Below are 25361 nucleotides of genomic sequence, written 5' to 3' on the forward strand. Positions count from 1 at the left end.
TAATCACTTATTCCTTCTTCTCTTCTTCTCTCCTTCACAGGACATTCAGTACGTCCTCCTAACATCTACTGTTAAACACTCTATATAAACTATACAGACAGTATGTTTATTATATTCGAGGGTTTAACAATTGAACCTGTCTATAGTCATCAAAATGTCTCGCTGCAGAAGATTGAAGCCATGCACAACAGCACAGATCAATATGAGAAGAGCCCTGAGAGTCTAATATGTGGTCCTCTTCCAGTCCCAGCAAAGAGAATTGAAAAAGAGGCACCTCCTTGTCTTCCCCACGGAACTCACATACGAAATCTCCGTCACTTGATTCAGAGTCATCATGCTAACTTGAACGATGTCTCCTTAAATAGCACTTAATACCTGTAGACTTTTACTTGAAATCTAGCTGATGTTGTCTTGCTCAGCTTAAGTACCACTTAGAAAGGTGCCTATTGAGTCTTATAAATGGAGGTTTCCTTGATGGAACATTTCTAAATACTACTCGCCACCGCAGACTCTATTTTCAAGACTTTCACCATGTCTAATGTTGCCCATGGGAAACAGACAATCTGACACCCCCATTTTGAGGATCCCGCGAAGGCTTACCCCGATACTCATCCAGGCTCGCACTGCAAAGTCCAACCCGATGAGCATGGCTTAGTTATTTGGCTTGTTCCATCCCATGGCCACACATTTGCTGGTAAGTGAACTATGGGCTTTAGTTTGCCATTCACTCGTGGTGAGCTAAAAGTGCATCATATGCTGAGTTTCATGTCACCACTACTGAAGAGCCTCCTATGAAGCCTACTACTAAGGTCAGTTTTAATTCTGCGGCTGAGGCTTTCTTGGGGGCTGGCCCAGGCGATGGCTCAGAGGTCGCTTCAAAGACACCCCTGAAGCCCAGCCTGGAGTCTACTGGAAATACTGATTAGAAACTGGTTTCCAAGCATTTTACGAGGGCGATATTGCTTGGTGCTGGTAGCTCGTTTTTTCCTTTCTCTTTCTTATTACTTCGGGAATGGCATGTCTTATAGAGCACGACGCTGCCATCATTATGGGCACTTACTTTCCAAGTGATAACCCGTTTCTGGACAGTACCGTTGCTACTGAGCACTTACACGCATATTCAATCATTTATCTCACGAGTTTCATGACACTAGACCAAGTATTTCCAACTTGAGTATGTCCCTACATCTATCTAGCAATAGAAGATATGAAGAAAGGCGGCCACTAGAAACTTGGACACCTTATGGGTGAAGATTTGTCGTGGGTACGACCATCCCTTTCTTTCTTAGCCTGCAACATGCTATACATTGTTTCCTTGGATTTGCGCTATGTTCCGGTATGTGCGAGTGCTGGCGGAACTCCGGCCAGGCTTATTCTAACATGTTCATGCACAAGGCCTGGCCAAGCTTTCATGCCGTAAGAAACTGGGAAATGATACCAAATCAACTTACACACACACATGCATCGTAATGTTCCTCTGCTTATTTCATGCATCCACTAACCTACATTTAGTATAACTCCATATGCTGTTTCTCTCATGCCCTGTGCTTTGGACATAGACTTCTACGTTGATATGTCTATCCTCATATGTCATCTTGCTAGAATCTGACGAAGAGAAGCGCCCATCTTTGACCGGAATTCCGCTTTTCGTTTTGCATTTAGAGAAAGAGGGAAAACATGCTAGGTGAGGCTTTCGAGAGAGCCAGCAACTGGCCTATGCTCGTACGTGGCGATGTCCCGGTGAAATAGACCAAAGCAGAAACACGGGAATAAATACATCTGTAGCACCCAATCGATTGTATATCAGTCAGGCCTTTGATCACTGTTCTTTCTGCACATTGCTTCTGCTATCCTTTTGTTACCCCACCATCTCATTCAAAATGTTGCCTCACTCTTGGCTGCCCTTTTGCACGTCGTTCTCGTGTTTTCAGGGCGGCAACAAACATGACTCGACTGTCGTCTCCTGGTCTACGGATCCCTGGGATTCGAATTACTTGACGGATCGTGGCTATTCTTTATGGACAGAAGACGATGAATGGAAAGTCTTTTCTCTTCGCTTCCACTACCTCGACAAATATCCGGTTGTCCAGCTTTCTATTGACACTGACTATCAGGGCGTGAGTATATGTGATGACAACTTGCGTCACGAAACCCCCTCTGGCGTCAATTTGGAAATCCAAAACATTTTTGCAGCCCTGTCCTCAAGGGCCAGAATTGACCCAACAGAATGCAATGGATCTCCATAAATGACGCCTGGGCTACCAACACGGTCAGAGACTATCGTCAAGACAATGACCTTGGCCCAGACGATTTTTACATAACCCCTGAACAGGCCGACTGGGAAACCTTTTCTAACAGTCACTACTTTCAAGCTGTTTCCAAAATGATGCCTGGAGTGGAAATAGGCAGAATCGACGTCAGAAGGCAGCAGGTCGAAGTTTGGCATCATGGCTACCCGCCTATTGATGTCGAATGCATGACGTTCTGGTTCAAGCAGCCAGTTTCGGAAGATGATGACGCCAGCATGGATCCTATTGCCAAGAACCTCAAGTTTTATAATGAGGAAAGAAGCTTCTATCATAGGATTGTACCTTGCAAGACGACATGTTTCTAGACCTCACATCCTGTAGGATCTAGCCCGCCAGTTATGGAAAGAGTTAGAAGCACATGTCTTTAGACAATCCGAATATTATCGAACCTGCATGTGAGCACAGCACGAACCTGAGCGTGCAGGCTCTAGAATATATTTAGGGACCCTAGTTTGAAAGCCCCTTCAGAAATCTCACTGGCATCTGCATGCTCTAGCACTCATCTAGGTGATCATGTCAGCAGGAGTCTATTTCACGGTTTCCATATCTCTACGTGGACGGGTTGGAGGTAGTTTGGGTTGGGGGGGGGGGGGGTTTCCACATAGATATAAGGGTGAAAGTAGGTGTCTCTCGACGAAGAGGCCGGCCGAAGGCCTTCCTGGCAAGGCAGAAGATTGGCTGCTCAGGAGCCGGAGCTAGTGCCTCTCCGTAGAAGCCTCCAAAACAGCCTTGATATAAGCATCCGATGCCTCCTCTGCATCTGTTAAGGTAGCATTTACATCGTCTTCAGCAGCATAGGCATCGACAGAGCTCACAACAGGGGCGTCCTTGGGTGGTGACTTTTTAAATGAGAACATCATGACGTTAGCAAGCCTAGGCTGTCCATCGATGTTTCACAGCTGCCTCTCTTGCTGTTTTATTACAATTTTGTTGATGATAGCCCCTGGGGCCATCGTGGATGCGCTTTGGTAGTAGAAAGTATTGGAAAAGGCGGCCCAGTCATCTTCCGTAGGTGTGCTCCGCCGGGTAGCATAGCATTATGTAGGTGCAAAATACATAAATTAAGAAAAGGCTTCAAGTATACTGTAGCATGATCAAACGAGATGTTCAGACTAGCTAGATGGGCGACCATAGGTTCTACATACGTGACGGTAGTTACGAGAGTGTTTGTTTTATAGCCTTAGAAAAATAATGAGAAATTCGACTGACGAAGGGACAAGGAAGCAATAAAAGAAAGAAGAAATAAACCAAGTTGAACAAAACGAAACGCACAAGGGTATAACAAAAGAAAACATGTTCCGTGATAGATGAGACAACACGGGATGAAAAGTGGCTGAGTGGCAACAAGTGACGGCATACTCGTAGAAAAAAAAGAAAGCAATGCAACATGATACGGAATGCTATGCCAAATGATAGCTTACAGCTTCATTGTCAGTGTCTTGCAATCAAAGGAAACCAAAAGTGAGACGTTCCTTTGCCTAAGCGTCGCCCGCCCTGTCTGGACGTAAGGGAGAGATTGGGAGGTGGGTTAAGAAAACGCCACAAGGGATGCAGTCACTTGTCGCCCGCTTTCTGTGCCTGCTGTGCCTCATACTCTTCCATCTCATCGCCCCAGTTACCTACATCAAGCACTGGTAGTGGTGTCAAGGCCTTTGGTTTCCAGGCCTCAGACTCGGCCACGACAGGCTTATCCGAAGATGTAGGAGGCAAAGAAATTATCACACTATCACCCTTAATCGAAATGCCTTTGGCGCTTCCCCGATCATTGCCTTTTTTATTTTCTACTTTGGAGGACAACGTAGCAGCAGCTTGGGCTTCGGCACCGGCACGTGCAGCCTTAGCAAAGCTAGGGCCGGACAGAGTCTTTGGAGCAAGCACGCTTGAGGCGCCGGATAAACTGGGAAACAAGTCATCCGCTGGCTTGTTGTGTTTATCAATGTTTTCCTTGTTAGCTTTGGGTAAAGGGTCGTCGTTACGTTTGTGTGCCGAGCCGTGCATAGAACCTTGTAGGCCGCCACCTCCTTGGTTGCCGCTTACTTTAGAAGACCCACGACCACTGCGGGCCGCCGTATTTGGTTCGCGCGGCTCACGCGGCCCACGCGGCTCGCGTGGGGGTTTAGGCGCATCCCATGGTGTATCGTTATCCTTGAAGCTCTTCAGCTTCTTATCACGGTTTTTCTGGCGCTCGTTTTCCAATTTTTTCCTCTCTTCAGCCTCGATTTTGCGGCGACGTTGTATTTCCGCCTCATCGTTTGCCACTGCTACAGCATGTCTGGTCTCATCCTTTTCGGCAGCTTCAAATTTCTTGACGGTTTCGGCATTTTTAAGGCGCATCTGATCCATTTTAGCAGTGACTTCTTCCTCTGTCATTTTCGTTCGTGGGTTCGCGCCAGACTGTATCCGGGTGTTGTCCATCGGCTTGCGAGACACAAATGATTGGCCCTTGTCTTTGCGAACTGTTGATTGATCGCTTTGGAGATTTTTCCCAGTTTGATTTGGTCGGTTTCCATCTTGCGGTTGGTGGGGTTTAGCTGTCGCATCTCCAGACTTCGTGCTTGTATGCTTTGATTCGACCGACTTCGATTTACTGGATGGGGGAGTCTCGGACACAGTAGGCTTTTTCGCTGGTGTTTCAGACTTGGGCGGCATAGATTTTGGAATCTCAGGCGCGCTTGCTACATCTCTCGACTTTGCGGCCTTGGGAGCTTTTAAACGATTGTTCTTCTTCTGTTTGGGCGCATCGGCAGGGGCATTTGGCTTAGATGTAGTCTCCTCTAGCTCATCGGCTTTTGGCGCAAACCGCGAGTTCGCGAGACCGCCTCGCAGTGGCGCAGGAGAAGAAATAGGAGGAGTTACCGATGCATCAGGGTCCAGGCGGGACATTTTTCCCTTTTGCGACGGCATATCCTTAGAGGCTGGGTTCGAGTCTTCCGGCGATACTAGTTCGGGCTTGGGTGTGGCGAGCAAGCCCTGTGACTTTTTGCCAAATGCCGCAGCTAGCTCTAGTGGAATATCTGGCATCACGATGACTTGACCATCGACAGGCTCGAAGTCATCGTAGAACAGATCATCATCAGTGCGACCTCCGAATTGATCCTCCATGGTAGTGAGATAAAATAAATAGGAAGAGAAAGGCAAAGAAAAGAAAAGATGTGTGTAACTCGGAGAAAAGAAGAGAACCAAAAAGCAACAAAAGGACCGACGGAAGTCGCTTGTTGTGAATTAATATCAGATTGAATAATAGATGATTCAATAACAGACTGAGGATAAAATATGCGTGGGTTTAAAAATGTCTGGGGGCGCATCAATCGGTGGGTTAATTTGGCGATGAAGTGGAAGAACTCAAGAGGTTGAATTAAACTGAGATGAGGGGAAAACGGGATACAGACAAGGGAAGGTGCTAATCGTCATTGTGCCCTATACCCTGCAATCGGAACAGGCCCACCCATTATCAACCCTAATAAATACGTCTTTATCTCCACTTAGCTAGGGTTTCTTTGTCTGGATTTGCACAAGCTTGATCCAACGCTACAACTTTGCTATACATCTGCCTTCTGATATACACGTATCTCTCCCTCTAGTCATCTATTAGCTACAATGCCCATGCGATTTGTTCCCAAGCGGAGCACTCAGCACCGCATAGCCTGCATTGCGCTATACCGCCTATTGTATCGCCAGGCGCTCAAGATCGCAATACCCAAAGACTTCCATCTGCCACTCCTAGCTTCAGAGTACTTAGAGCACCGATCAAAAAGCTCCAAGCTTCTTGTTCCCTCACAGGAGCGGAACCCTATTCGCGCCTTGGTTACACGGCAGTTTCGACGCAATAGACATGATACCAGTCCGCGGCTTATCCATGCCGCGCTAACATCGGGATACAAGGTAATATGACTTCTTTTCGCTTGTGCGTACTATCCATATAGTGCATCGATCTAATGCCTTTCATAGTTTGTTGATTTGCTTGCTAAAGCCCAGGACTCAAGTAGCCCGGAACACGAACAGGTCATAGATTACCTAGACAGCCACCCGCCTAAACCACCTAAAGAACCTAAGATCAAGCCTGTTCCTAGGCCCCTACTACTCCAAATCCCTCCCCGAAGTCCTGGCGGCATGCCTAGCTATGTACCAGCCGAGCGGCCATTGCCCCTTTCGTCTCTCAAGGGCAAACGTGGTATCCCTAGACTCTGCTCTACATCTCATGGCTTCCCGTTCTTACGGCTGGGGAAACCACAGTCACCTATCTTATCAAACATGTTGCGCTATAAATCTCTGCAGTTTGAGGATCGTGCGCAGTACAAAGAAGCAGCTGATGAAGCCACCGACGATGCTATAGAGGAGGACATGTGGGACAAGGTAGTTGAAAACCTGCTAGTTACAGAAGGTATCAAAACGCACGAAGATGCTCAGGATTCAGGGTCATATCTCCAAACGTTGGAAGATGGAGAGCAGCTTGTTAAGGCTGAGATGGACTGGGAGAGAAAAGACAATATCAACAGGGCTCGCGCACTGATGAAGCTCATGCTAGAAGAAGAGAAGCTGGCAAAGGCTGAAGCGTTGGAGCGAAACCCACGCTTACCACCTAAGCTACTTGGGCTGTGATTTATACACACGGAATTTTGAGCATTGCATTCATTCGTGAGTATTTCATTTTTTGCGCGTGTTAGTCAAGGGGTTAGGATGAAAAGATGCTACAATATCTCTCACACGAAATGTTTATTCAGTTGATCTCGATGTCTACCCCTACAGAAGTACCCGGTTTGGCTCGTCTCAAATCCTAGCTTTGTCTCCAGCCTCACCATCAGCCTTAGGGCTTCTAGGATCGGCCTCATCCCGACGCAGCTGCCGAATTGATTCCAAAGCCTTTTCAAATTTCTTGACCTCCTGTCTTAGCTTCTCACGCTTGACAGATGTCGTCATGTCTTCCATCATCAAACGCTCATAAACCTCGGGCGACTGACTACGCGTGCCATTCTCAGTCAGCAAACCTAATTCCTGCTCCAAATATGCCGTGTCCAGTGTCTCGGTGATAGTAGGGAACAGGTCCGAACTGATGGCTAGGCAGATGGCATCAGTGAATCGCGAAGCTGCTAGCCTATAGTAGGCCCCAATGTATGCATACACTTTAATTTCTTTGTGAAACGGATCGGGGCCCATTTTGGAGGCCTGTATCTGGCGCATGCTGAGGTCTCGGTTCCGCTCCTCAGCAGACATATTGCCCCAAGGCCGGTATACTAGATCTGGCTCAGACCGGAAGGCCTTCCAGCGGTGAAAGTGACGATTGTGAACTAGACGCTCAGTCTCTTTGCTTCTCAGCTGCTGGAAATCGCTAGTCTCGAGAGTAAAGGGCTTCAGAGTGTGCATCTTGTGCGTCTTGCGCAGCCACTCTTGTGTCTGGTCAGTGCGTTCCTGGATGAACCGACTCATAATCTCGCTCACACGATCAAATATGACTCGCTTTCGCAGCCCAGACAGCGCGTCTTCTGCGGCCTTGGTGATAATGTCACTGACAAGCTTGGCACACTGTCGTAGCATTGTATTCATTGGCCGTTCCCATGGGATCACTGCCTGCTGGAAGAGAAAGACGTACACTTCAGCCGAGACTACATCAGGCAGGCCAGCACGAGAAAAGCTTTTAATGATGTCGCGAACCTGGCCAATGGACTGCTTCATTTGGGGATCAACATTGCTAAAAGGGCCAAGCGGGGTCTGGTTGTCATTAGTGGCTTGCTGTCTCAGAATTCGATAATCATCCCCTCGGTTGATAGCTGGAGCTTGGTACCGTGATGCGCTACCGTTGCTAAAGTTTGTGATGCCTCCTGTATCCTTGCGTGGCTTCTTCGATGGTGTGTTAAACGGTGGTTCCTGGGGGCGCTTTTTGCCGCCTGATAAGTTGCGACTTGGGGGCTGCGGCGGCGAGCGGTCGCTTTGGCTTTCGTCTTCGCTGCCGAGATCAATGACATCAGGGTAGTCCGAAGCGTCACTAAGAATCACGCGGGGCTTCATGGCTAGAAGGTAGCCTCGGAACTGCTCGCATAGCTTTTGGAGGGCTGAGGAAAAGTCGGGATGGTTCATACCTGCCTTGACATTGGCGACAAAAGCAAATAGACTGCGGTTTATTTCCATCTCAATATTTCTAGGTGCCTCAGGCAAAGCCTGGAATTCACGGCAGGCAGAATCATAGCGGCTCATTACTTGGTTCTTGATGGCTGGCATACTATTGGAAATCGCAGGGTTAGTATGCACGCAGTCTAACTAGACCATTGCTACTAGCAGCTATTCGAAGTCAAAATTGCCTACCTATCAGTCAATGCTTTGAATAGCATTTCAGAGAGATGCTTTCGCAGTCTACCGACGCCCGTACGCTCTACGAATGGCGTGAAAATTACAGGCCATCTCATGGAGCTTCCCTCGAAAAACCGGTTTTCCCAACGGTTCTGTTCTTCGAGAGACTTGTTTGACTGACGCGAAGTTACAAAGTATCCATGTCCGGTCCTCATGTTATTCTCGCCATTTAGCATGGAGAGCCACTGCTGGTGCGAGGTTGGGTCATCTTCGGAAATCAAGTCGGCCTTGGTCATGACTCCCAGTGTACGTGATTGAGCATTATTGCGGCGAATCAACTTGAATGTAGTAGAGTTGACAGGATCCTGGTTCATAGGACACGCCCACAAGATGATGGCACCTGGGTGTGTGATATATTCGGCTGTCAGGTTCTCAACCACCTTGACGAGATGCATGTCGTTCTCATCGGTGCTGGTGACAAATACTCCCGGTAGATCTTAATAGCTGAGGTTGGCATACTCAGTACCCTTGAGCTCCAATGCCACCACATTAGGACTAAACTTGGCCGTAGTGCATTCCGCAGCCTGGTTGAGGCTCATATTCATGGCAGTATGGCCCAGCCCTGGAATGTACTGCTCATGGTTCTTGTCAGGGTTTAGAATGGCAATTTGCGCCCACCGCAGGACCTCCTCGACCTCCTCCAGCTTGTCAATAGTTTTAAATTCCTTGGAAATCTCATGTTGAGGTACCCACGGCGGGAAGGGATTCTCCTTTGAAACGTGGTGAGGCTCAATGCGGCCATTCGGCGGTTGGTATCGGTACTTTAGACGGAGAGACACGCGGCAGGAAACATTAGCAGATCGCGAAGAGTGGATGTGAATCACACAACGAGTACAAACGCCACCACTCTTAGGCAGATTCATACCAGCAAGGCCCGACATCAGAGAGCTCTTTCCTGTCGACTGATCCCCGACTAGGACTAGTTCTGGAAGCTCTAGCTCATGCTGAATACCCAACTCATGTAGAAGTGCTAGGGTATCATTGTATGCCTTGAGGCGTTTGCCCATGTTGGCAAACGATGTATGGGTAAACATGTCTTCATCGCTGATGTCGTGCGCATCACTAGCCATCTGGCTGACGGGAGTCTTGATCTCGACTACATCAGAAAGACTAGAAACGCGAGTAAAGGAGGGTGCTATTAGGAGATGTCATGTTAGTGAATTACAGCCAAAATAGGGTCACGGAGTTGCCAAAGAGCTTCAATGCTATATTCTTGATCATGATCAAGAACCTCGTCAGTGCTTGGAGGGAACTTGCTAGTAGCTGAAGAAGCACACTTGCTATGGGCAGCCTGAACAGTTCGAGAACCCCTAGCTTCAACCGAAGATTTGTCTACCACCATTGAAGAGGACCACGCGAGAGAAGATAATTCTATGTTCTTATCTTCGGCTTTGAGCTTAGTGGTAGGCTGGGTTCCCGATCGACTGTCAGGTCTCATGATTGCATATGCTTTAGGAAACAAACCTCTAGGTAGGACGGGAGCTGGCGACCGCATTAGAACAACTAGTGATGGGAGTATTCAAGGACCGAGAAAGGGATTCTGCTCAGGCAAAAGCTATTGGCATAGTAAATGCGTTGAAAAAGTAGAGAATTATGAGATAGATCTAAAAAAGAGAGTAGAGACCAGATAGTCTATATAGTATAAGTCGAATAGGCATCCAATGTAGTCAGCTCATGAGAAGCACAAACAACACGATATTAGGCTGAGTATGCCAAATACAACACAGCACTTACACATGGCACACATGATGCAAAAGAATAGTGAAAGTCTGCTTAACACAGAACACATACAAACTTGTTGATTCAATATTGCAATTAAAATATAGTGTAGGCAGTTGTGTCTCTTCTCACCCTGTGTCACTAACCTAGTATTGCAACCCATAGCAACCCGCTCCTCTAGGGTTACACACACCCCACCTTAGGGTCTATTGCCTTCCTTGTTTCGTCACCGCCCCACCAAAAGGCCAGCGCAGGAGGGAAGCTCCAACCAATTCCACCATCCTTGAGCTTTAAGGAAGGAACAAGTACGCCTTCCGTTTTCAACTTGGCCTTTATCTCTTTTTATTCGTTTTTTTCTGTCAATTTTCCCTCTTTTCCTTTACTCTACCATCTCCCAGTCTGCTCGTCTTTACGAAGCCCCTAAGCTTATCAAGCTCTTTATTAATCTGACCGTCTTTCTTTTTGATTTAAAAGCCAAAATGTCTCTTCAGGTTCCCATCCGTGGTGGTAAGCCTGCGTCTCAAGGTGCTACCAAAGCTGTCATCCTGGTATGTGTTGTCATTAATTGCTTGATGATTTGTTTGTTTGCTTCGTCTAGCTTTTGATAGCTTGTACCTCAAGGTTGAGCTGAGATTTTGTGACTTTGCCCCTCATTTAAATGCCTGGCTGGTCTGAGGCTCCGATATAGTGTTGTTTCTTGCAAGTTTTGTGGTCATCGCCAATCCAGTCTTGCTCTCCCAAATGTCCCCCTCCCCCTCTTCAACATGCATCTAACGTGTCTTTTCTTTCACCCCTGACCAGGTCGGCGGCCCCTCTCGTGGCACCCGTTTCCGCCCTCTCTCTCTCGATGTTCCCAAGCCCCTATTCGATGTCGCTGGCCACCCCATCATCTGGCACTGCGTTAAGTCTATTGCCGAGGTCCCCAATAAACAGATTTCTGAAGTTCTCATCATCGGCTACTACGAGGAGAATGTCTTTGCCGATTTCATGAAGGATGCCCGCAAGGAATTTGCTGGCCTCAACATCAAGTACCTCCGTGAATATGAGGCTCTTGGCACTGCTGGTGGACTGTACCATTTCCGCGACGCCATCCTCAAGGGTCACCCTGACAAGCTGTTTGTCCTCAATGCCGACGTTTGCTGCTCTTTCCCTCTGGCTGAGATGCTCAAGATGTTTTATGACAAGGACGCCGAGGCTGTTATCCTAGGTACGCGCATTGCTGAAGATGCGGCCACCAACTTTGGTTGCATTGTGAGTGACGCTCACAGCCGCCGTGTTCTACACTACGTTGAGAAGCCCGAAAGCCATATCAGCAACCTGATCAATTGCGGTGTCTACCTGTTCTCTACCGAAGCTATCTTCCCCTCTATTCGCACTGCCATCAAGCGCCGTACCGACCGTCCCCGCCTGCTCTCATACCCGTCGTCCGACAACCTTGAGACCAACTTCACTGTCAACACTGACGAAGATGAGTCCGACACCCAGAAGATTATCCGCCTCGAGCAAGATATTTTGTCGGACATGGCCGACAACAAGCAGTTCTATGTATACGAGACCCGTGACTTCTGGCGCCAGATCAAGACTGCTGGCTCTGCTGTCCCTGCCAATGCCTTATATCTGCAAAAGGCTCAGCTCGCTAGGGACCCTGAATTGGCAACTCCCAGTGCTAACATTATCGCCCCCGTCTTCATTCACCCCACGGCTGAGGTTGATCCCTCTGCTAAGCTAGGTCCCAATGTTAGCATCGGCCCCCGTGCGGTGGTTGGTGCTGGCGTGCGTATCAAGGACTCAATTGTACTGGAGGATAGTGAAATTCGCCACGATGCCTGTGTGCTGAGCTCCATCATTGGTTGGGGCTCGCGTGTCGGCGCCTGGGCACGTGTCGAGGGTACTCCGGTGTCTGCCACATCGCACGAGACGCAGATCGTCAAGAACGGGATTAAGGTGCAGGCCATTACCATCCTAGGCAAGGACTGCGGTGTCGGCGACGAGGTGCGCGTGCAGAACTGTGTGTGTCTGCCTTACAAGGACCTCAAGCGCGATGTTGCCAACGAGGTCATCATGTAAGAAGGAAGTCAGGTTAAAAGGGGAGAAGCAAAGCTTTTTGGATAATGTCGCGACTATTTGCACTCTTTGGTTACTTTTTGTGGTTTTGTGGTTTTATGATTTTTTGTTTATTCCTTTTCTCTTGGTTTTACTTGGTGCAGAGGGCGGGTGGGGTTCGAGATATTACTACTACATATTATAATGAAGCCGAGTCTAACTTTGGAATCAAGGTGTAAAAAAAAAAAGGATGTGTGAAGAGAGTATGGAAAAAAGAAAAAAAGGAAACAAACAAACAAAGAACTCCCGCCCGAATCTGGTGATGGATATGAAACAAGCTTAACCTTTCTTTTGTGCCCTCCCTTTTTTTCATCATTGTCTCGTATGTTAGAGAATAGAAACATGAGAAAATAAGAGAAACAAATATACCTACCAATCAACAATCTATCATCAAATCAATCTGAAGCAATAGAATGCCCACGCCAAAAAAAAAAAAAGTGCAACACAAAAACGAAGAGACAAAAGGGGGTCGGTCAATCAGTCAGTCTCCTAATCCTCATGATCGTCAAAGCCACGACGTGCCGATGACGGGATACGGCCAATCATAGGCGACGATGGCCGTGAGGTGGATAGGCCAGATGTGGGGTCTAGCGAGTCCATAGGATTGGTATTGAGCTTGATGGGATCTAGATGGCGGGGTGTGTTAAGCCGGTCAACCATCATCTTCTCGAGATTAGCAACATGTAGTGGTGTAGGACGGCGAATGGCCTTGGAGTCAGGCAGAGTATAGGCCCACGATGAAGCAAGGACAAGAACGGCACCCGAAAGGAGCTGTAAGAAAATCGAGCAAGAAAGTTAGTAAATTAGCCAATAACTATAATACTATGCATGAGAAGTTAAAAAAGAAAAGTGAGACAATTGCTTACGGGAACAGTGGCTTCAATGTCAAAGAACCACAAACTGAAGACAAAGCTGATGACAATGCTGACACTGGTGGTAAAGTTCTTGATGATGCTGTCGGTATAACTGATGCACAGTGACGCAAGAATGCCTCCAACAGCCTGCAGTACAATCACAGTCCAGACAGTCCAGTTGTAGCCATCGAAGAAGCCATGCTTGGCAATCTCCGGGCCGTCAGTGTAGATGATGCCGATGAAGAGAGAAGGGAACAGCGAAAAGAACGATAGCTGGATATTGCGTGTCCAGACTGAGACGGTAGGCTGCGAGTCCTTAAGGACCTTTTCGAAGTAAACGCTAGCCAACCCTGAGAGGACAGTGGCGATTACCACAGCAAGGATGCCGATCGATGCGTTCATGACGATGGGAGTGTCTATATCGTCGTCAATGCCCTCATACGTGGCAGAACGCTTAGCTAACTCAGAGCTGACAACTTCAAAGCTGCGTCTTGTCAGCTCACGCGCCGCATCGCCTGCGCCATTAGTTAGTTGGCCCAGTTCGTGAACCGAGCGTGGGAACCAGTGATCTGAGCTATCGTGGAAGAGCAAAGCGTCTTGGGCGTTGCCGTTGAGGGGCAGGGATACTATAGAAACGCCGATAGTTAAGACGATCAGGGCCAGCCAGCGCTTGAGGGCAATGGAGCGGCCGAGGAGAACAACGCTAAAGATAGCAGTGGTGAGGATCTATATACGTGCTCGTTAGTTCGACCAAGCACTGAGCACCAAGGTAGACAGATAGTGGACAGAGATGCTAACCTTAAGCTGGTACAGTATCTGGTAGTGGACGGGATCCAGATTGCTTAGAGCTACGTACTGCAGCGTGTTCTGAAAGGTGTATAGGAGGGCCGGGATAGCTAGTTTCCAGCTGTCGGCTGAAAAGACGCTGCGGTAGATTTGCTCAAAGATAGTTGTCGCAGGTGTAGATGGGGCGAGGGTTCGCGAGACCTCCCACAGAGAGAAGGTCAGTGATATAGAAAGTTTGATAATTTCGTTGAGGAAGACAGCGGTCGAAGGAAAGTACTTGTGGTCGCCAGAGGGTTTCATGATACGGGAGTAGTGCATGACCTAGGGAGGAGAGGTTAGCTTAGGCTTGGAGTTGGCGTTGGGGGCGGAGGCTAGAGAAGAGAGGAGATCGCAATGAGGTAGACTAAGGGCCGACAAGAGACAAGAAGGCGAGACAAAGACATACCAGAATGAGGGCTGAATTTTGCACGATTAGCTGTATAGACAAACAGAGCTTCAAGTTAGCATGTGATAGCGGACACAGGACACGGACACGGGGGGAGTATAGATGGAAGCCAGGCAATTTCAACTAGCTGCTGCAGCTACACTACAGCAGTAGCTTGTTTTCTTAGCTTTAGCCAGACAGCTGAAAGGGGCCGCCGCAGTGTAGATGATTGAATACATACAGAGACAATGGTAGCTTGCTTCGGCGGTAGCCCCAGGAACGACCCGTCTGGGGCTCCGGGGCGATGAGAAGCACCGGGCTTTTCTAGAAGCATGACAGCAGTTGGCAGTTGGGTACCGGCAGAGTGGTGGTCGATGTAGCAGTATTGACAGTAGCAGCAGGGGGAGCAGGCGAGAAAGGGGAATAGAATAGAGGAGATGAGAGAAGAGAGTTTGCACGTATGTCGAGATGAAGCAAGACGGACAGAAGATAAAAAGGCAAATAAGCTGGTAAGAAAGACTGGAAGAATAGAAGCGCAGAAGCGCAGAAGCGAGAATATAGTTAGTAGTGGAATGGATTAGAATTAGAATGACTGGGTTTCTTGCGGTGTGAAAGGACTTTTGAGAGGGTTGAAGGAATTAACTGGTTAGTTAAAGAAAAAAAAAGGTCGGTAAATTTTGAGCAACACAAAATAAAATAAAATCGAAGAATCACACGATACAGCCCGCGGCAAAATCAAATAAAAAATGATGAAAAAAAAAATGAAACAAAAGAGACACCAGAATATCAGAACATCAGAACATCAGAACATCAGACAGAATCATGGAAATAATTATTGCCACCTTTTAAGCAAAACTGGAACCAGAAACAAGAAGTTCTTTGTCTGTCTCTTAGCTTCTAGCTTCTGTCTTTCTTCATCATATTTAAAAATAAACAACAAAAGTAGCCTCCCCTAAAAAAAAATAAAAAAAATAAAAAAAAAACTGTGCCGTAGCTGACGCCAGTGGCACCCACTATAAAAACAGAAGCCTTTCAGGGCTATTACAGCCTATCCCTCCAGGCTCCGACCTTGATCCTAGTGAGTGGCCACTCCAAACCCCGTTCTCCTCCCCTTAACCTATCTCCGTCTGTTACTCTTGTGCCTCTTTCGCCTTGCTCGCTTCGCTTACCGCTTCACCAAACAACGGTGCAAGCATAAGAACAGGCAATTTTAGACGCCGCCCTTGATGCCCACACAACACGCAAATACGCAAGCTCGGTCAGTTAGTTTCTTCTTCATTGTTAGATCGATCCTCCGCTCCTTGTTGGTCTTTGTCTCCCTATGTCTGCTTGGCGGTTCAAACAGCATAAACTCCATGATCCAATCAGTCAACCCTAAACAAGTCACCCACTGATCAGTCAAGCCCAAAACATTCTCCGTATTATATGGTGTCTCTGCCAAAAGCAATGACAACTAATCAAACAAACAATCGTATGCAGGCGCAACGAACATCCCCACTAGCTTCGACCCTTTCTATCTTTCCACTCATGCTATAGGCACCATTGAATTTCTGTTTGTATCACGAATCAATATCTCCTTCCCTGTCTGCCCCCAGCCCAGACGAAACAATACCTGTTTGGTTGCAAGCCGCCCAAAGCACCACCCACATCTACCTACAGTTGTGCCTGTGCTTGCGCTTGTGCTCATGCTTGTTCCTGTCTTGCTACCCAGCCTAGCTTATCCTTAGCCCCTCTTTCTTGCTCTTGCTTTCACTCTCGCTCTTGTTACCATTATCGCCCCCTTGCTTTACTTGGGCCAAAAAAGCGTCTTGGCTCTCCCAGCTCGGCGCTTCTGCTCCTTGTGCATAGCATAGCGGCCAGTTCAAGAAAGTTGCGTTCGTCAATCACCGTATTGCCTGACATGAGCCCTGGCAAATCGCTGCGCCGCCCAAAGTCTTCCGCGAACTTTGACTAGCGCTCCTAGAGATCGTTGCTGTCTTCCATGTGCGCACCATGAACTACACGGAGTTGGAGACTGCAGAATGTTTCGGAATGTCCATGCGCTAAAAAAACCGCTGCTGTTATGAAGATACGGCCTATGAGTCCCGATCCCATGGACCATGCACCGCGACCTGGACACCTAGCCCAGGCTCACGGCGCCATTGCTAGACACACCCATTTCTATCGAGGTGCTTTGGGAGGCTAGAGGCTTGTTCGTTTCGCTGTCGAACACCTGCATCGCTTGGCGGTTCGCGGTGTCAACAATTACTCGAATATTAGAAGAGGCTTTTCGCATATACTCAACAGACTCAACCCCCAAATTTGCTGGTGTCATGCAGAGTTTGATGAAGTCAGGCGTCTCTTTTAAAAGCCCTTCCTCGGCTATTTGCTGCGAAGCGCTGGCAACCAAACCACGGGCCGGCATGATAGAAGGCAAGTGACCTTCTACAGAGTCTTCTGAAAACGGAGACGCCAACATCAAAGTCCAGGGCTCGTGACAGGCGACACTGAGAAAGTGGATGTTGTCAGTGACAGAGCACATTAGGCCATAAATCATAGCACACCCATTCACACCCGCCTACATACACACAATCGCCACATCGGTCTGCCCTACCTTCTCTAAATGACCGCCTAGACGCAGGAACCATGAGTAAGCACGGAGCTTATCTTCCCTGGCCAAAGCACTAGATGCCCAGCTTTTCTAAATGCCGTCTTCGCCTAGTGTGTGGTCAGGAGCAGCAGTCTCTGATGTTCTATCAGCCGGAAGGCTAGAAGGTGCGCCAAAACCAGCAGCACCTCCATTCCTAGAGGAAATAGTCTCATAATCCCACACGGCAGACGTTGCATTCAACGTCTTCTCCTTGAAATATTTAGAAAACCACGAGCTCCCAAAAACTACCCAATCGTAGTCGGCGGCGTATTTCTCTACGAGACTGCCAAAGAGCGCCATGTCTCCAAGGATGTCATCCAAACCGATGCTATTGTGGACAAGCGAGACTACCGTTGACTGCAGAGTAGTAGCCTCGACATTGCTCTTCCAGGGAATAGGCGAGAAGCTGCAGGTCACAACGCTGACCTGCAAAAAACAAAGTAACCAGAGTACGATGAGAGTCAACTCACAGCTCAACAGCTTTAAGGCAGCCATTTTGGGGAAAAGAAAAAGAAAGACAAATAAAAAGAAAACAACAGGAGGTCTTGTCTGAGCTGCTGTTACACAAGGCAACCAAAAGAGGGTAAGCGTGACGATAAATGACAGACGTTGAAATCGTGGAACAGCCAGAGAAACACAGCGAGTGGTTGTGAAGGGTCATACAAAAGAGACTCACGCAAGTAAAGAGAGTAGTAGGGGAAACGGTCAGCAGGTCATTCGGTATTGTCTCTTTGAATGAAACCAAGGCCTATATGTTTGTGTTAGACGTGTGTATGTGTTGTTGTTGTGCAGCAAAGATCAGCCAACAGTGCAAATGAACAAAAGAGTCGTGATCGAGGTTTGTGAGAGAGAACGAGCTTTAAAGGAAGAGAAAGAGAGAAGGCAAAAGACAGGGGGAATCAAGTAGAAAGCGGGTGGAGGGACCAAAAACAAAACAGAAGGGAGGGGCCAGCAGTCGACGACGCCTCTATAGGGCCATGGAGAAGCCTGGCCAGCCACATGTCCTACATGGCTGTCATGGATCAAGAAGGTAGTGTGAAGCAAGTGTGTGAAGTATGTTTGTGGGGTGGATGTGCAGTGTGGAGCCGGTAGACCAACACCGAGCCCCACGCAACCCCACCATCTTCATCGGAAGGTAGCCTAGAAACAGTACATATCCGGCAACCACAACGCACCTGCCAAACTAGGGCGCGTCAGCTTCCAACCAACCAGCTGGGGCGCAGATTTATCCTGAATTTGGCCGAGTGGGAAAACTACGGACTAAACGAGATTCGTAGGCACTTTAACTACAGCTACAGATCAACTGAAAGTGGCCTCACGATATGGAAGTAGCACAATTTGGGGCTTCACGGTCTTACTAATAAGCCGAATGATAGCCTGTGTCTTTACATCCCGCCCAAAACAATGACACAGAATATCATAGAGTTGAACCGAACATCTAGCGAGTGGTAGAGAAGGCGCGTTGCCGCTCAAGAAAATCAGTTATGCAAGTACGAAAGACAAGTAAATAAAGATCAAGGTCAACTAAGTAATATAACTATATAACTACAACTACAAGATGGGTCTCTAGAAGAAGCCTATACATCTATACCTATACTGCTTTCTTTCATAGAAATCAGTAAAAAAAAGGCCCTAAAATCAGGCACCTCTTGGATAAAAACACCAGCAACCATCCACCCCTCCCTCCCCCTCCCAGATTGGAAAGAAAACACCACATTGTGGCGTTCTAGAAAAAAGAAGTTGCTAGCCCACCCCAAACAGAGCGCCATCGTCGAACATGTGGCGTCCAACAAAAAATAGAACGCTCCGGAAGATCATCACGTTGACAGTGAAGCGAAGGGTGGCTAGACAAAATAGCAACTACTCACGAAGAAAACAAGGCAGATAAAAACCAGCACGTGACCTTGAGGGTTTTCAGCAGAAAAGAAACAAAGCCACACGTGGGTTGCTCTCCTCTGATAGCTTCAAAGCCCTAATTGCCTGTGACCACATCCACATCCATGGCATCGTCCTCGTCATCGCCACTGCCGTTGTTGGTAAGGTTGATCAACTTCGCGTATTGTACAGTCAACCGTTGGACTTCACGAAATTTGCCTGGAGGAAAAATGGAGTTAGAACCAATCAAAATCAACACGTCTAGACATGTAGAGGATGCAAAGACGTTAACGAAACAAAAGGAGGAGGAAACAAAGACATACCGAGAATCATCACCACGCCCTTGAGCAGTTCCATGCGGTCCCACCCACATATCGGCCCGTCTTTGGTGAACCAGCCCTTGGCGGGCACATCATCGCTTTGCATGTCACGCATGACACCACCTACCAACGAGTTCAAAAGCTCTTCGACCTTGCCGCGGTGGCCTTCAGCACCGATACGCTTGGCATACATAAAGAGATACAGTCGGAACTCATCCTGAGCTTCTAAGGCCATAGAGCCGGCAATGCGTGTCTCAAGATGTGCAATGCTAACACTAGACTCAAAGTTCTGAAAGCCATCTTTGGCCATGACGAGCTTAATAATGCGCTGAAGGTTGTATGCACGGCCTTTGACCAAGAACTCGGTCGTAGTGTGTCGCTCGAGGAAGGGAATGACGCCTGTAGACGCATTGATCTTCTTGGCGCGCTTCTTTCCACTTGAGCTTTCTGATTTGGGGCCTACAGCTGTGCTTTGCAGTGCACTTATCGACGAGTCGTTGCTGTTCCAGTACTGGGAGCCAACTGCCCACCATGACTCGCTCAGCCGTTGCCATACAAACATTTCACGCGAGTAGTAGTAGCCGTCACCGTTGGACAGGGTGACGATTATGTGTCCACTAGAATTAAGGTGGGCCGAAGTGACTCCAGGCGCAGTGACGAAACCATGTCGACTAAGTGATGTTGCCGCAATTTCTAGTACGGGGCCCAGAGAAACAGGCGGGTTCGGAGATGACTGGGACCGAATATCCCAGACATAGCAAAGGCCGACTGCAGTGATACACAACAACCAGTAGTCCCGGCACTCAAGAATCACGGGCTGAGACTCAAGAATCATAGGGTTGAGAAGTCTCCTTCCGGCAGGCGTCCAAACATGCACACTTCCGTCCTCGCAGGCAACGGCCCAGAAGTTGCGGTTTCCGGCTACCAGTAGGACAGCCCGGGGAAGAAAGTCTTCCCACAGCACCTCTGCACGTTTCGATGCAACAACCCTGGTTGGTTCCCGTGCGTTTGTCGGATTTTTTGCCTCCAGTATAATGTTCTCGCCCAGTCTAGTAGCATCTTCAAGTGTGCTTTCGCCAAGCAGAATGCCCTTTTCCAATGGCCGCAGGATCAGGGACCGCACTTTAGGCACGGCTAGTCGTAGATGGGAATAAGAGACCGCGGGATTCAATACCGCAGATCGAAGATAGTCAGGCACAGGCACAAGGCCGTCCGCTGGGGCAGTTGGCTGTACAGCCTCGACACCGTCAGGGCCATTCGTTACAACCGGTACAGGACCACTAGTGGCTCTCTGAGGTGCATCTTCATGTGTGTCTTCAGTCTCTATTATGGCCGCCTTGCGCTTGCTACCGATAATCAAAGACACCAAGCCTCCTTTTGGCAGTCCATCGTAGGGTTTAGAAATATCAATGATGGTTTGCGGGGCGTCGTTGGGAGCCGCCTTTGCAGTTGTTGAGCCAACAAGTTGTGCCTGTGGTAACGATGATAATCCCGTACCCGACGATGACACCAAAAGAGGCGCGACTCTCTTTTTGCCATCTTTACCCACGGTCACACGTGATTTGAGCTCGTTAACTCTAGCCGCAGCTTTCTCTGCACTCTCTTGTTCCTGCGTGGGCTCTTCAGGCTTGTTCTTTTCTTTTGATAGGTCTGGTGTGGTGCCGTTGGTAGTAGGTGTAACCGCTGCTGCTGCTCCTGAAGCTCCTGGTGCGGTTATCGTTGTTGTAATCGTAGGTTTCGAAATGCCATTCTTAACACCATTTGTCTGAGGAACAGCCTCTTCTTCCTTAATTGCGGAGGCTGCGTCGCCCATAAGCGCTCCCATTCTCGATTGCGCGGCGCGCGACTCATCCTGCTTACTACTGTTTTCGAGATGGAGACCATCAACATCCTCAGCAATACCCATGCCCTTCCTTGATACGCCGTATCTATGCAGGGCCTTGTAATTTTCCTCCTCAGTGGCAACCCATCCTAACTCACCAGCATCAAACTTGAAGCCAATGATACTGCCATCAAGACTAGCAGCAAAAATAGTCTGGCCGTCGGGGGCCCAAGACAGGTCAACGATAGACTTGCCAGTAATGTCCTGGAGAATCACCACAGGGCGAGAATTGTTGGTATTCCAAATGGTAAGGGTCTTATCTTGGCCAGCTGATGCGATGACTGTGACAAGACTGGTGTTTGGAACCTTCGCGGGATCTTCATTATAGAATAGCCTTGGTGAAAACATGCAAACTTCGGATGGCGCCTCATGGCCAATGAGATGAATATCGCTAGACCAGGAAGTCCGGTCGATGATAACTATAGAACTGACGGGGCCATTAACGGCATTGGAGGCTGAAATGTGGTTTCCATCTGGCGACCACGAACATCTTCGAAAGTAAGTAGTGAGGGGAGAATTTCTAAACGGTGCGCTAATGGTAGATTCAAGAACAAAGTTGTTGACCATGTCGTGCTGCGTCGCGTTGGGGGCAGGGGATGTGAAGCGGAAGATTTTGATTGTCCGATCGTCTGAAGCGGTAGCCAGATATTTGTTGGCGGGATCGAAACATATTCCCTTGACATGTGAAGTGTGTGTTGATATAGTCTTGAGCTTCTCAAAGGTGTGGCCCGACCAAACCACTACCTTGGAATCTAGGCCGACAGAAAGCAAAATTGAGGAGTCGTTAGACCAAGCCAAATCTTGCACATCATTGTCATGACCAATCAAACGCTTATAAGTCTTCCAGTTCTCGACTGGCGGCGGTTCGCTCGATCCGAAGGCAACACTGGGGGCACTTTTGTCAAGATGATAAACACATATGATTTTGTCGTCGGCTCCCGAGGCAAGGTATTTTCCGTTAGGCGAAAAGCGCACTGAGTGAATAGTGCCGAGGTGGTGGCTCATATGGCAGAGCTGGCGAGGCTTTGTATATGAATCATTGTTGGCATTGTAGATAGCTTCGGTACTCCAAATTCGAACGTGCCCATCGCCGCCGGCAGTGGCTAGTCGCTTGCCGTCGGGCGACACGTGGCAACTGTAGACTTCAAAGTCTTTCTGCTCGCCTTGAAAGGGGTTAGCATGGTGATCTTGATGGCTGAGGTTGGGGGAAGGGACATGTTATTTAGCCTACCACTGTGGCTAAGCCATGCGGGCTTGATGATATGCATTCTTGAGGGGGAAACGGCCCGGTCGACTGTTGTGTACAGCAACCTTCCAAATCAACGGTTAATGTTCTTGAGAACAATCGGACCGAGATCTATGTGGCCTTTGGAAGTAGTAAAGGCACGCAGAATCGCTTCAGAGCAAGATTTCAAACAAACGCCTACAGCCGATTAGATGTGATGGATGCAGATGTTTCCCAGCGTAAAGCAGGCCTTCCCGGCTGTCGCCCTAGCCTAGCAACGGTAATAAATGCAGAAATCCACTTGGACAGTATTTAGAATTTTCGGTTGCTGATGTCCAACCAGACTTGTTGTGTGTGAGTCGCGTTGCTTGCAAGTAATATAAGCCTCGAGCATATGAAACCACCTCTCCTCGCAAGCTCGCAGGAAAGCGTGTTTCTAAGCTGAACTGCGCCGGCTGATCCTCGGCTAATCTACAAAATCAATACACCGAAGGCAACATATATTAACTTGGAGTTCAAGCTTTGCTGCTCTCAACTTGATTGGTTTGATGATTTTCCCCCAAATCAGAGGTCTTCTTTGCTCTCTATTGCCATCATGTCGGAATACTGGAAATCAACACCAAGATACTTCTGCAAGTACTGCAACGTCTACGTACGCGACACCAAACTTGAGCGCAATAACCATGAGAGCACTGGCAAGCATCAGGGTGCCCTGAAGCGCTTCTTACGCAACCTACATCGATCGCATGACCAAGAAGAGCGCGAAAAGGAGCGAACACAGCGCGAAATTGACCGGCTAAATGGCATCGTTGGAGGGGCTTCCTCAGAGTCCAAAGCCAGTGACCACAGCTCTAACGCAGGCCCTGGCTCCCGAGGCCCTCCCAATAGGGCCTCCGCACCGTCAAAACTCTCTGTTGAAGATGAACGCAAGCGTCAGTTAGAGCAACTAGCAGATATGGGCGTGGCCATCCCCTCGGAATTACGCCCAGATATGGCGATTGCGGGAGAATGGACCGTTACATCTACACGCATCATACCACGCGATGGCGAGGGCGATGGTCAAAAATCAATAGATAGTGTCGCGACAGGAATGCGGAAGCGCGAGGTGACAGAGGAGGAGAAAGAGGAAGAAGAGGCAATGAGCAGACTATTCAAGAAGCCGAGGAAGTGGGGACATGATTCTAAACTTGCGCCCAGCGAAGACAAGGAACTGGACGCCTTATTACGTGGTGATCTTTTTACTGGAAAGGCGGAGCCCAAAATCGAGTCTTCACTTGTCAAAGACGAGGACAAAGAAGACACACAGGGAATCAAGCGAAAATTTGACGTGAGCGACAGTCTGACTCCCAGCGAAGAATCTGCGACAAAGATAAAGATCAAGACTGAGCCTGAGGATGAGGCGGCCCCATCCAGTGCCCCCAAGACACAAGCAGAAGTTGAACCAGCAATAGTTTTTAAGAAGCGGAAGCCCAAAAACATACGGCAAAAGTGATTACAGGGCATACGATAGACACGAGAAAACCAGGAATGCGAGGATATTTTGAGTTTATTTATTGAACATATGGCGGCTCTACGCTGGATAACTAACTACAGGCGATCATCACTCTTATACTGAGCCTACACTGGTAACACAAGTTAGCTTGAGAGTCAAAACATGACAGACTGCAAGTGAGAATGGGCGATGGGAGTGTTTGATCAGAGTGTAGATAATATGCTTTCTCAGCAATCACAAATATTTTGTGTCTGAGTGAGCTGGGTTTGCATTGTACTTCATCTTTTCAAAATGGGAAGGCCGCTTAGAGAAAGGGGAAAATAGGATTGGGTGGGAGCTTACCTGATGAGCCTCTACCCTAAAATAGGTATCCTATAGTGTTAGAATCGCACCTCATATCTGGACTGTATTTAACGCTCCGAATGAGACCATGGAGATGAAAAAGGAAGAAAGAATAGAAGGAAAAGTTTGACAGAAACTCTGTCTTTTTGCAGTCGTGATTTTTTTTCATCAAAGTGGGTATTTGTTTTTTCGTTATCTTTTATCGTTATCTGATAGCTTTATCGTGCATCATCATACTTTATCTTGATCAAGTATGGGTTAAGGCACATGATTATCGGTTAACCCTAACAATAACGACAACATGCATCTCCATCCTGTTACACTCCTCTTGTCCTCACATGCGTCTCCTGGAGGCACTAAAAGGCTTGGGGTTTTAATTTTACTCGGCAGTGTTAGTACTAACCCCATCGTCTAATCTAATAATCCAAGTCATCGCCTAATACCGTATCGACTTTACTAGATAGCTTTGGAAGATGCTCGTTCTAGCGAAAATAGAAAATCATGGGACTAAGACCAAGACCTAAGCTATTAGAGGGGCTAAATGATGTCTTGGGTCGAATCTGTGGAGTTTGCGGGCCTTATAACCATGGATTCTGAGATTCCCGTTTTTGCGGTACCCATGGAGTTGGTCAAAATCAGATATGCTAATGTCCTTATTATTAGTGTACCGGGCTTTGACGAGGTTTACCTGAGAAATAAAATCTCCGCTGTCTGGTTTTGTAACTTCGAATCTAAAACGGCTTAGTTTCCAATAGATGAAAAGAAGACGCTTGCATTGGTTCTTGAAACTATTGAGTAGCTAAGAGTCCCGTGCAGAGAGACTTTATGGAAGAGGGAATATGAATGGCAAAGACTTTGTTGCCTTCTGTGACAGTTTGGAGTTGTGCTTGATACTGGAAAGGCCTCCGGGTGGGTTGGAGGTTGGCTGGAGAGTAAGAGATGTGCTAATGTCCAAGAGCGGAGATAATCGCCAAACCAGCTCTAGTTTTACTACCAAGAACGCCCGCAGGTACTTGTCTTTTGTTTTTGAACAGCCACAGAGACGATCTTTGACCTCCC

General features: G+C 48.1%; 9 protein-coding genes across 9 annotated transcripts; 4 read left to right on the top strand and 5 right to left on the bottom strand.

Moving 5' to 3' along the window:
* Window positions 1-1880: 1880 nt before the first annotated feature.
* Window positions 1881-2614, top strand: HOO65_010149 (uncharacterized protein; the record flags this gene model as incomplete). The annotated part of the gene is made up of 2 exons (XM_071006141.1): window positions 1881-2117; window positions 2333-2614. 2 exons carry the CDS (start codon window positions 1881-1883, stop codon window positions 2612-2614), a joined length of 519 nt encoding a protein of 172 aa, XP_070861971.1.
* Window positions 2615-3863: 1249 nt separating this feature from the next.
* Window positions 3864-5411, bottom strand: HOO65_010150 (uncharacterized protein; the record flags this gene model as incomplete). The annotated part of the gene is made up of 1 exon (XM_070999653.1): window positions 3864-5411. The coding sequence occupies one exon, from the start codon at window positions 5409-5411 to the stop codon at window positions 3864-3866; it is 1548 nt and encodes a 515-aa protein (XP_070861972.1).
* Window positions 5412-5906: 495 nt separating this feature from the next.
* HOO65_010151 (bZIP transcription factor) lies at window positions 5907-6908 on the top strand (the record flags this gene model as incomplete). The annotated part of the gene is made up of 2 exons (XM_071006036.1): window positions 5907-6191; window positions 6258-6908. The coding sequence occupies 2 exons, from the start codon at window positions 5907-5909 to the stop codon at window positions 6906-6908; spliced, it is 936 nt and encodes a 311-aa protein (XP_070861973.1).
* Window positions 6909-7076: 168 nt separating this feature from the next.
* On the bottom strand, window positions 7077-10089 carry HOO65_010152 (Dynamin family protein; the record flags this gene model as incomplete). The annotated part of the gene is made up of 4 exons (XM_071005385.1): window positions 7077-8523; window positions 8607-9062; window positions 9111-9786; window positions 9834-10089. 4 exons carry the CDS (start codon window positions 10087-10089, stop codon window positions 7077-7079), a joined length of 2835 nt encoding a protein of 944 aa, XP_070861974.1.
* A 760-nt stretch (window positions 10090-10849) lies between these two features.
* Window positions 10850-12437, top strand: HOO65_010153 (putative mannose-1-phosphate guanyltransferase; the record flags this gene model as incomplete). Its single annotated transcript, XM_071005746.1, has 2 exons — window positions 10850-10918; window positions 11172-12437. 2 exons carry the CDS (start codon window positions 10850-10852, stop codon window positions 12435-12437), a joined length of 1335 nt encoding a protein of 444 aa, XP_070861975.1.
* A 525-nt stretch (window positions 12438-12962) lies between these two features.
* Window positions 12963-14871, bottom strand: HOO65_010154 (nucleotide-sugar transporter; the record flags this gene model as incomplete). The annotated part of the gene is made up of 4 exons (XM_071005618.1): window positions 12963-13244; window positions 13340-14053; window positions 14126-14434; window positions 14779-14871. The coding sequence occupies 4 exons, from the start codon at window positions 14869-14871 to the stop codon at window positions 12963-12965; spliced, it is 1398 nt and encodes a 465-aa protein (XP_070861976.1).
* Window positions 14872-17217: 2346 nt separating this feature from the next.
* HOO65_010155 (uncharacterized protein) lies at window positions 17218-17661 on the bottom strand (the record flags this gene model as incomplete). Its single annotated transcript, XM_070999654.1, has 1 exon — window positions 17218-17661. One exon carries the CDS (start codon window positions 17659-17661, stop codon window positions 17218-17220), a length of 444 nt encoding a protein of 147 aa, XP_070861977.1.
* A 1477-nt stretch (window positions 17662-19138) lies between these two features.
* HOO65_010156 (Protein hir1) lies at window positions 19139-22511 on the bottom strand (the record flags this gene model as incomplete). Its single annotated transcript, XM_071005344.1, has 3 exons — window positions 19139-19302; window positions 19365-22406; window positions 22475-22511. 3 exons carry the CDS (start codon window positions 22509-22511, stop codon window positions 19139-19141), a joined length of 3243 nt encoding a protein of 1080 aa, XP_070861978.1.
* Window positions 22512-23063: 552 nt separating this feature from the next.
* HOO65_010157 (uncharacterized protein) lies at window positions 23064-23960 on the top strand (the record flags this gene model as incomplete). The annotated part of the gene is made up of 1 exon (XM_070999655.1): window positions 23064-23960. One exon carries the CDS (start codon window positions 23064-23066, stop codon window positions 23958-23960), a length of 897 nt encoding a protein of 298 aa, XP_070861979.1.
* Window positions 23961-25361: the final 1401 nt, after the last annotated feature.

The sequence above is a fragment of the Ceratocystis lukuohia genome (genome assembly GCF_044167205.1).
Source record: "Ceratocystis lukuohia strain C4212 chromosome Unknown Supercontig1_pilon, whole genome shotgun sequence".
NCBI lineage: Eukaryota > Fungi > Ascomycota > Sordariomycetes > Microascales > Ceratocystidaceae > Ceratocystis > Ceratocystis lukuohia.